General features: G+C 33.0%; 1 protein-coding gene across 3 annotated transcripts in view; it reads left to right on the plus strand.

The window, feature by feature from the left end:
* The window catches only part of LRRK2 (leucine rich repeat kinase 2), a 150624-nt gene extending 143102 nt beyond the window's left edge, over positions 1 to 7522 (plus strand). For 2 of the 3 annotated variants that reach the window (XM_029204420.1, XM_029204422.1), the window contains 4 exons: positions 1411 to 1563; positions 2833 to 3041; positions 4855 to 4926; positions 5556 to 5704. In XM_029204420.1, coding sequence (XP_029060253.1) covers positions 1411 to 1563; positions 2833 to 3041; positions 4855 to 4926; positions 5556 to 5677 — 556 coding nt within the window. In that variant the 3' untranslated portion in view covers positions 5678 to 5704. Of the gene's footprint in view, positions 1 to 1410; positions 1564 to 2832; positions 3042 to 4854; positions 4927 to 5555 lie in introns of all 3 variants that reach the window. The other variant, XM_029204421.1, reaches the window with a different exon arrangement.
* The last annotated feature ends 3764 nt before the right edge of the window (positions 7523 to 11286 follow it).

Consider the following 11286-nt stretch of genomic DNA (forward strand, 5'->3'; position numbering starts at 1 on the left):
TGATTACTGTAGCTTGTAATATAGTCCGAAGTCAGGGAGTGTGATTCCTTAAGTTATGTTCTTTCTCAAGATTGTTTTGGCTATTCAGGTCTTTTGTATTTCCATACAAATTTTTAAAATTATTTGTTCTTGTTCTGTGAAAAATGCCATTGGTATTTTAATAGGGATTGCATTGAATATGTAGATTGCCTTGGGTAGTATGGTCGTTTTAACAATATTCTTCCAATCCATGAACACGGTGTAGCTTTCCATCAGTTTGTGTCATCTTCAATTTCTTTCATCAGAGTCTTACAGTTTTCTGAGTACAGCTCTTTTATCTGCTGTAGTAGGTTTATTCCTTGTTATTTTATTCTTTTTGATGCAGTTGTTAATGGGATTGTTTCCTTAATTTCTCTTTCTGATTGTTTGTTGTTAGTGTATAGAAATGCAACAGATTTCTGTATCCTGCAACTCTAGTGAATTCATTGATGAGCTCTAGTAGTTTTCTGGTAGCAACTTTAGGATTTTCTATGTATAGTATCATGTCATCTGCAAACAGTGACAGTTTTACTTCTTCCTTTCCAGTTTGGATTCCTTTTATTTCTTTTTCTTGTCTGATACCTGTGTCTACTTCCAGTATTATGTTGAATAAAAGTAACGAGAGTGGGCATCCTTGTCTTGTTCCTGATCTTAGAGGGAACGCTTTCAGGTTTTTGCCATTGAGAATGATGTTAGCTATGTGCTTGTCATATATGGCCTGTATTATGTTGAGATATGTTCCCTCTATGACTACTTTCTGTCAAGTTTTTATCATAAATGGATGTTGAATTTTGTCAAAAGCCTTTTCTGCCTCTATTGAGATGATCATATGATTTTTATTCTTCAGTTTGTTAATGTGGTGTATCACACTGATTGATTTGTGGATATTGAAAAATCCTTGCATTGCTGGGTTAAATCCTACTTGATAATGGTATATGATCATTTTAATGTATTGTTGGATTTGGTTTGCTAATATTTTGTTGGGGATTTTTGCATCTATGTTTATCAGTGATACTGGCCTGTAATTTTCTTTTTTATGTGTTTTCTTTGTCTGGTTTTTAGTATTGAGGTGATGCTGGCCTCATAGAATGAATTCAGGAGCATTCCTTCCTCTAATATTCTGAAATATTTTGAGAAGGATAGATGTTAAAACTCTTCTCTAAATGATTGGTAGAATTCATTTGTGGAGCTCTCTGGTCCTGGACTTTTGTTCACAAAGTATTCTATTCAGAATGGTTAGGGGATAATATGAAATAATTGCCAAACACTCTAGCCTGTTTCTTTTTCAAAATAGTGTTAATCCTTTATATGCATTAAGAGCTAACATAATAAGGTTGTATTATATTTTGAAATACTAGAAAAATGAAATGACATTCTTTTCTTTCCCCCTAGGTTTTCTTATGCATCTTTCAGTGATTCCAACATCATAGCAGTGGTGGTAGACACGGCTCTTTATGTTGCTAAGAAAAATAGCCCATTTGTGGAAGTATGGGACAAGAAGACTGAAAAACTCTGTGAACTGATAGACTGTGTGCACTTTTTAAAGTAAATTTTTTTTTTTTTTAATTTTATTGTGAAAAGAATACTACATGAGACCTACCCAATCAACAAATTTTTAAGTGTACAATATGTTGTTGACTGTAGGTACAGTGTCACTGGTTCTTTATTTTATGCCTATAAGAGCTGTCCTTAGACTTCATATTTCACAGAGAGAGGAAGTATGGCTTATTTTTCTTCCTTTCTACTTCTAAATGGAAAAATGTTAAAAAAAAAACAAAAAACAACCCTCAGAAACAAAATTGTTAATGCTTCTCAGCACCATCTGTTGGTATCCAACAAATTTCATTTTTGAAAAAAAAATAGGCACATAATAGATATGGTTTCCTCAAGGTATTACAAAGAAAAAGTCACAAAACAATATAAAATATGGGTGAAAAAATGTACTGGATTGACCAGTGCACTAAGGAGGGAAGATCAAGATGCCAGACTGAGGCCGCAGTGCTCAGTCTGATACAGTGTGTCGGAGACTTCCCATCAAGCACATCCCTTGTTTGCTGCTGCTGGCACACAGGACCATTGCCAGCCTTCTTTGCTAGCTACTTCATAGTTTTGTTCTGGTTTTATAGTATAGATTTTTTTATCTGCTGGAGAACATTTAGATTATATACCGTATCCATAAAATGAGATTTCAGAGTTTACTTTCCTAACACCTTCTTAGTTTTTCTCTGGATGGTGAGGAAATTTATGTTCAGAAGTTCTGCCTGGTAAAGGGTCCCTTACTTCATGAAATTCTAAAATTATTACGATTCTTTTACTTCTGGATACCTCATTTTTGTCATGAATTACTCATTAGCTCAGCGAAAAATTCAGTCGTTTGTATTCATATCTTTTACATGTAGATGATTATAATTTTATTTTCCTCTATAACTTTTAGACTTCATAAAAACCTTTTGAAACTAACTTTTTTTTCTTCATATTGGGCAAATTGGTTCTTTTTTTTTTTGCTGGATTACATAGGCTTATTAATAAAAATTGTATCTATCTTATTTATTTCAGAATTTCTTGAAGTTAGGAGACAGTTGTGTTATCTTTGATCATTTATGCTTTATGTAGTGAAACGTGGCTCTTTGACATACTATTTAGCAAAGTTAGTTCTGTACAATTTTAATAGTATGTAATGTATGCTGTCATGTATTCATAATTTAAAATGTTATATATGTGTGTGTGTCTGTGTATACAGAGAGAGACACACATTTATTTTATCTCTTTATTTCTGAAAAAAGTATTAATGCACACTTTCCTTACGGTTTTTAGGGAGGAGCTGGTCAAAGCAAACAAGGAAGCGAAACACCAAATGTCTTATTCTGGGAGAGTGAAAACTCTCTGCCTCCAGAAGAACACTGCCCTCTGGATAGGGACTGGCGGGGGCCATATCTTACTCCTTGATCTTTCAGCTCGTCGAATCATCTGTATAATTCACAGCTTTTGTGATTCTGTTAGGGCCATGATGACTGCACAGTTAGGCAAGTTTCTTTCCTTTAGATCTTTTTTTTCATATTCTCTAAGACTATAAAAATATGTTTTTATTTTAAATTTGTTTTCTCTTCACTTTCCAGCGTCATGTGAAGTGTCTCAGAAGTTCACAGTGAAATTTTGCAGGATGTATTTTGAATAGGGCCCTTAAAAACACGGAGGGAATAGATGTTTTTAGCCCCATAAGAGAAGCAGATTATTCTGACACTAAATTTGGGTCTTACTTTCTCTCTGTTCTTTATAATTAAGACAAAAACATATAATGTTGAGTATTTTTAAGTTTTTGACCAAAGAAATTAAAACAGATGTTTATTTTGATCATAGTTTAAGCTTCCTACTAGTTTTTCATTCTATAAATAAATTTATATTCTTGTAGCAATATATGCCGAACTTCACAATTTACAAATATTGACAAATCATAATGTTTTACTCAAGCTTTTATGTTTTTTCTTGTTACTCCTTTTCTACTTAAGTATGAAAAAATCATGATATCACATGATACTCACACTTAACTATCTTCTTTTGACTAATTATTTGCTTTAGGGAATAGACTTAGTATATATAGAGTTGATCACAAAAATGGGGTTAAGTTCTGCAAAACTAGAGTTAATGTAGCTTTAGCAAATGAGAAATAAAATGTTTAACGGGTAAAGAGAATAGTAAATTCCTTTTACAGGAATATATTAAGGGCTGAGATAAATGTTTCTCCTCAGCCTCACCCATTGTCCATGAATGGGTGTCAGAGTTGCACAGGAGTTAGAATGAGGTGCTCCTAGTGACTGGTGACTACCAGGACACACGTCCACACCAGCAAAGTAGTAGGTGTGCAGGGGGTCGTCCCTCTAGTCTTACTCACCAAGGTTGTTTTATCCTTTAATTTAATTTGTATGTATTGAGTTGGCCAAAAAGTTCATTCGGGTTTTTCTGTACGAACTTTTTGGCCAGCCCAATACTTTGGCATCCAAATGGTTGTTCATTACTGACATTATAGTGAGATTTCAATGGGTTTTATTGATTTTTTAAATAATTTAAACTTAATGTACAATGTATGGCATGATCTGGCTTCACTCTAGCTCTCTAGCCCTTATCATTTGCCATATTCCTCTCTGCTCTTTCTGGTCTAGAAGAACATTCAGTCCCTCTTAAATACTATGCTTCGCCCTACCTCAAGGTTTTATGTGTGTGGTTTCATCTTTTGCCTAGTTAACTTAGTTACTGAGTAGTAACTAATCTCCTCACTTGACCGTAAACTCCATGTGGGTTGGCTCCGCTTGTGTTTGTTCCCTTTTATTCCCATGGCCTAGCCTAGGGCCTAGTACATAGAGGCTTTTGATAAATATTTGCTGAATAAATTATTGAGTGACTTGAGAATAAAGTATGGTTATGTGACAGGGTATCAGTATATTATCTGTTCATGCAGCTCTCTATCCAGATGCTTCACATTTGACCAGTGCCTTATAGTATCCAAAGCACTTTCGCACACACTGTCTCTTCGACGTATAACTTTGGCTGGAGAGGTACTGTATAAATATTGAACCCATTTTGCAGAAAGGTTAAGCTATTTTCTCAGATTCACACAATTAATAAGAATGATAATAAGGAGTAGATCACAAATTTTCTAACTTTAAAAAATTTCTGGTCATCTTGGAGAGTTTTTTTATTCAGTATAGTTGAGGGATCTCATAAATAATGGAATTGTAAGTTAAGTCCCAAGGTTTTTGTGTCTTAAATATGAACAGTTGTAAGCTTTGAAGTCCAACTTATTATATTGTTTTAACAGAAAACTTTTATTTTTTGATAAAGGAAGCCTTAAAAATGTCATGCTCGTTTTGGGGTATAACCGGAAGAGTATTGAAGGTATGCAACATCAAAAAGGTAATGTTTAATAGGATATACTATATTCCAAGCAGAGTGCAATGATGTGAATGCTTATAACATATTATGTGTTTATACATTTACAGTAAATATTACATATGCTATAAAACTTTAGGCATTTTTAATTGGTACCTTCTTTATAGTGCAAATAATTTAGATATAAATCTTTAAAATTAAGTTTTAGTTATTTAGCAGTGTTAAGTATTTATTTTTCAGGTGAAATAGAGATATCAACCACTATAAAATGAGAACTAGCTCAAACCTAAACTAAATGTGGATATTTTTCCTTACATATTACCTATATCCATATTATGTCTGATTTTGAACAGTGTTTGAAAAATCTTTATTTCTTTCAGAAAATGAAGTGTTATAGGTTATTAAAGGTCCACACTTATTAAAGTTTAATAGTTATAGAACAAAATACATTATAGAATGTATTTTAAACATTTTCCAAATGTAATTTCTTATAAATGGCAGTAATTTAGTACATTATTTACATACACACACACACACACACACACACACACATACACATTTGTCCAAGGCAACTAAATATAAATTAACAAAAAGTAAAATAAAAATGTCTCATGGAAGATCTTTGAAACATGATTTGTTTTTTAATTTTCTAGAGATACAGTCCTGCTTGTCTGTTTGGGACATCAATCTTCCACATGAAGTGAAAAATTTAGAAAAACATATTGGAGTGAGAAAAGAATTAGCTGAAAAAATGAGAAGAATATCTGTTGAATAAAAGAGATCTTGGAAATCTTTGTCTTTGGATGGGAAAATTATTATCTTGTAAATATTCTTTTAAAAATGTTTACATATAAAAAGGGTATTTCAGAGCTTCCCTGGTGGCGCAGTGGTTGAGAGTCTGCCTGCTGATGCAGGGGACGTGGGTTCGTGACCCGGTCCGGGAGGATCCCACATGCCGCGGAACGGCTGGGCCCGTGAGCCATGGCCACTGAGCCTGCGCGTCCGGAGCCTGTGCTCCGCAACGGGAGAGGCCACAACAGTGAGAGGCCCGCGTACCGCAAAAAAAAAAAAAAAAAAAAAAAAAGGGTATTTCCACTACTTGCTGTTTGCTACTGTGTATATGAAGGAATGTTTATAGGTTTTATTTTGTAAAAATGTATAAACTTAATGTTTCTTATATATCCTAATTAATCTTGTGGATTAAGTAATGAAAGGAAATCGAAAAAGTACTTAATTGCAGTACTCCTAGTGAAATTTACAAAGTGGATAATTTTTTGTTTTGTTACTCATAATGAAGATAAACTTTATTTTACATTCTGTGATTGACAGGTCTATTGCTGGACTACTTTCTAGATATTCTATAAAATAGAATAAAAATGTTAGAACAGTTTTACATGTAATACATTCCTTCTTAGATTGCTTTTAAATGAAGTTATCATATATGCTTGTAAATAGTGAATTTGCACTAATAAAGCCCTTTGTTGGGATGTGAGTTCTTTTTGTTCCTGATGCAAGCAGTGCATCTCATACAACTTCACTTTATCTAAAAGAAAATGCCATGAAATGTGCTGATAAGAAACCAACATATTGTCAAAATCCTCCTCTCCAAGAAAGACATAGCCACTCTCTTTTCCTATATTACAACTCTGCCTTTGAATATGGAGCCCTGAAGTTTTATAATTGGTGTAAATAAAATGTTCAGTCCTTCAAGTGATATTTTTATGTTTTAATTTTGATTCTAAGTGCTAAGCCAGACCACTGGCTACTTGTTCCTAATTTTCTTCACTCCAAATATTTCTACTCTTCTTCTTCCTAAATTTGTGACCCTGCAAATTCTACATCATTCAGGTAGAAACTATTTTCAGAATTATAGAATTCTACAACTCCCACTAAGACCATTGGGACAAGAATGTAACATACCAGTTTGCTGAAGAAGAAAGGAGCTTTAGCTATAATGGTACCTGTTAACCTAGTCTTCTAAATTATACTTAAATTGTTTAAATAAATTCCCATGGTAGGAGTATCAGGGCTGAGTACCTAGGTAACCATTTAAGTGTCATTTCTGCTTAAAAAAAATACATTTTTGGTAAATCTGTTGACCCTGGCCAATATTTATAATTTCAAACAATTCTCTATGAGAGGATAACTAACCCATTTAATAATCTCAAAACTGAGAATTTTATTATATGAAGACTAAATTTCTTTATATTAAGGGTAATTAATAAATTCTTAACCCTGAAAGATTCTCCATTTTTCAGAGGACCTATATTTTAATTTGTTGTGTAGTTCAAAAAAAAGTCAGAAATGATGGAGCTATTTGTTCCTGTGATATTTCTCATTGTTACTTTGTATTCATATGCCAAAGACAGTTATGGAGAAATAGGTAAACGAACATTGTATTTAAATGAAGCAATAAACATTTTTTAAAGCATGTTTGTGAATTTTAAAACTTTGTGATAATGTTTTATTTTTCACATATAAGTCTGTAATCCATCTAAACTTTGTATTCATCTGTGTATGTAACATTCCACTATAGGAGTTGCTAACTGAAGTATTCTCCTGGAGCTTTATTCAATTTTCTATAGTACAACCAGTTGTCAGGATCTCGGGATAAAACCCAATGGGCATAATGTATTCTATTTTCAAATTCTCATAAAAATTTTCTTAAGAAGAATGGTTCACTCTTGAGTACTGTTCAAAAAATAAGACTTTAGAACAACCGATTTATTAAAAAAATAGTCATTTAATTTTTTTTTCTGATTTGAACCCTAGTGTAAACTGCTAATCATTATCAAAACGTAAGCATTTATCTTAACAGAAAATATACTTTGGGGGAAGTTTAGATATAAAGAAAAGGGAGCTTCTCTGAATCTAATTCTGGCAGGCATTATTGATTATGTGTGAACTATTTATTTTTCATCTGGATGGTAAGACATATTGATGAAACAGAACAGAAGTAGCAAAAAAGATTGCCTGCTTGTCAGTTCTATTGCTGCTTACTGATTTACTTTTCTATCCTACATTGGTCTAAATTCCATGTCAGCCTATTACAGCAAGGGGATTTCCTCGTGTCGAAATGAAAGTGGTACTTGCAAAGAGTTAACAGGATTTTTTTCTGCATTTACTGAAATAAGCATATTAAGTGCAACTCTATCAATGGTATTAACTATGGACATACTTAATTTTTTAATATGAAGATCAGTGTACTTGATAGGGTTTATGATTTTCTCTCCTCCAGTGAATTGCCTGTGGCTGCTGATTTCCAGATGGTACATCCCTATTCTGAGCTGGGTAATGTTTTGTGTACAGAGTGGGGTGAGATTGCTCTGATTTTTTGTTGTTGGGGGGTGGGGTAGGAGTGGGAGTAGAGAGAGCGGTGTGGTTGAAGATCATCCAATGAAAACTCTTCTGCCTTAGCACAGAATTATTTTTTCTATGTAACTTCCATGTATTACACTCAACATCTCTTTGCTCCCTTCCCCTCCTACAATATGGGTTTTTAAAAAATTTATCTGTTTCATATCCACTATGTTTGAGCTACATTACTGGCTAGCACAATGCTCCTGGCACATAATTATATATGGGAAATTTAATTTGGCATTCAACACCTTCTATGAATTTCTGATAATTTCTGGACAGTTCTTTCTTCTTGCAGTAGGAGATTATAAAATAAATGAGATCATTTCAGTTTTATGTGACTAGAATTCTTGAATAAAGGTGGGAGTATCTTTGTTTAGCAAGAGAGGTTTTATTTCAAAGATGAACATAAGTTCAGCCACATACAATAGAATGTCTTCACTGATATATATTTATTTCAAAAGTAAACACAAGTAGTAACAATATGTAGCAATACCCTTAGTGAAATGTTAGTCTTTTAAGTCAACTCAATCCCATTTTCATAAAATGCCCTCAATTATTTTGTACATTTTGGTGTTCCATAAAGATAATTAGTATGTGTAAATTACAGATAAATAAGTTGTCCTTCATCCATAACTATTGACATTTTACTCTTTACCTCCACTTTTTGGTTTATTGACTTTATATTAAAGAATATGGTTCTCCAGGTGTTGACTTACTTTCTAAATGTCATGATATAAATTGGTCTATAAATTATTTAATTGTTCCTTCAAGTAATTTTTACATTTTCAAGGTAATGTAAATAGGAAGAGAGAAAACTGACATAACTTGAAACAGTGACTGAAGGAGATTTTTATAGCAGAATTGCACATAATGGAAAAAGTAAAGAAATAATCAACCTGTCTTCAATCCCTAGTTAAAAGCCTACCTGTCAAAAACATGTAGAAAAATCTCCCTTGAAAGTTTACACACACAGAAGAATTAATCTTTTAAAATTTATTTTTTTATTCTATGTGTCAGATTCAAAAAATTTGTAGAAGTTAGGAGATGTGCTCTGGGCTCCTGAGCCTGACCCCATCTCCTTGTGCCAGCCATGTTGCTTAATCTGTCTTCATGTTAATGTCCTCAGATGTCAAAAGGGACAAAAATACTATCACATACAGTTGTTGTGAGAAGCATATTCTTATCACTTTTATCCCCAAACCTAAAAGAACTGTTAGCTGCTTTATATTTGTTGATGAGAGAAAGGTGAATTTTGACGTCTGAAGCTGGTAGACGGAGCCAATATTCTGCTGATTATTCATTCTGCTGTGTTACTTGAGTGACAGACTAAGGCCTCTGGATTATATATCATGGGTATCAGAGATCGAGAAAGCTAGTAACTTGGCAACCTGTCAAACTAATACTTTGAATATTTGCTTAGCATTTATTTAGTGGAAGCTGGGAGAAACTGACTTTGTGTTAATAAAAGTAGTACGAAAACAAATTGGCTTTGGTTTTGTTTCCAGTTGGCAATGATTTGGAGAAGTCCATCTGCTGAAAACTAAAAAGCCTAGGTAAACAGAAGGAAAAGATCTGGTAAGATGGCATAGAAGTATCAAGCTGAAATTAAAGTGAGGGTGAAGACAAAGACTTAAGCAGAACACCAAAGCTGTTTTTCCTGTGAGCATTTGCTGATCCTAGTGAACATAGCGACAGTTTTCTCAGCTTCAAAAGGATTGAAGGACAAAGGACAAATCCCAACACACTCCAAGGTCAGGAATCAAATATAGACAGGTATTCCCACTGGGCTGGAACATGAAGGGATACGTCTCCGTAAGCGAGAAGCAGAACTGTCCCATCCTCTCCCTACTGGGGACAGCAAGCTTCTGGGAAGGCCCATAAGTCATCCTTCCTGGTGTTACAACCCAAATTCGCATCATCTATATTATTTTTAAAAAATCACCCAAGCTATTAATTAAATGAAAAGTGTTTTAAAGTCCTTGAATTAGCTAGGGAGAAAGCAAAGTCTTTAGATTTTGTTAGATATATATGTATATATTGACAATGTATATAGTGTCAATTCTTGAGTACCCACTAAAAGAATAAGTACAGAGTATATAATTCCCAAACTAGTTGAGGGGGAAAAAATAAATTACAAAATATTTTTCAATCCAAATGAAAGTAAGAAATGACTAAATAGAAACAAATAAAGGGGACTGATAAAAAATAGTTCATAGGTATAAAACCTAATGTATCAGTGCTTAAATAAAATGTAAATGAATTAAATGATCCAGTTGATAAGATTTTGAGACTTAATAAAAATCCATGTGTGCATTATATGATATGTCTAAAATTTAAGTATATTTAAGTGTTGAAATGCGTATATACAATTAATAACCAAAATGAAGCCAAGGCAGCAATATTAATGTCAGACAAAAAAACTTTAAGGCAAACATCATACCAGAAATAAAGAGGATTATTTCATAATGGCAAAATGTTTAATCCACCGTAAAGACATAAATTTTAAATTTATGCATTAAAATTTATATAATCACATATTCTCAAATATTGGGTTGGCCAAAAAGTTCATTTGGGTTTTTCCGTAAGATGGTATGCATAAATTAGCAAAACTACAAGGAGTGAAAGATTTTAACATACCTCTCTCAATAATGGAGCAACTAGACAGAAGAACAAATGAGTGAGGGCAGAGGTTTGAACAGCACAGTGAATAACTGACATGATGGACATATGAAGAACATGGCAACCAATATCTTTACCATATGTGTTTTTTTCACTCTAGATATTTTATTTAAGTATCTTGAATTAACAAACTTATACATAAGCTCTCAAAGTTACAAGTTTATTTTGTAATAAACGTTGATTTAAAATGTCTTAGTTTCAGGTGTATAGCAAAGTGATTCAGCTATATATATATGTGTATATATACACACACACACATATATATTCTTTTTTAGATTCTTTTCCATTATAGGTTGTTAAAAGATATTGAGTATAGTTCCCTGTGCTATAAAGTAGGTCTTTGTT

Source organism: Monodon monoceros, unplaced genomic scaffold (genome assembly GCF_005190385.1).
Source record: "Monodon monoceros isolate NGI ecotype Baffin Bay Population unplaced genomic scaffold, NGI_Narwhal_1 Super_Scaffold_6, whole genome shotgun sequence".
NCBI lineage: Eukaryota > Metazoa > Chordata > Mammalia > Artiodactyla > Monodontidae > Monodon > Monodon monoceros.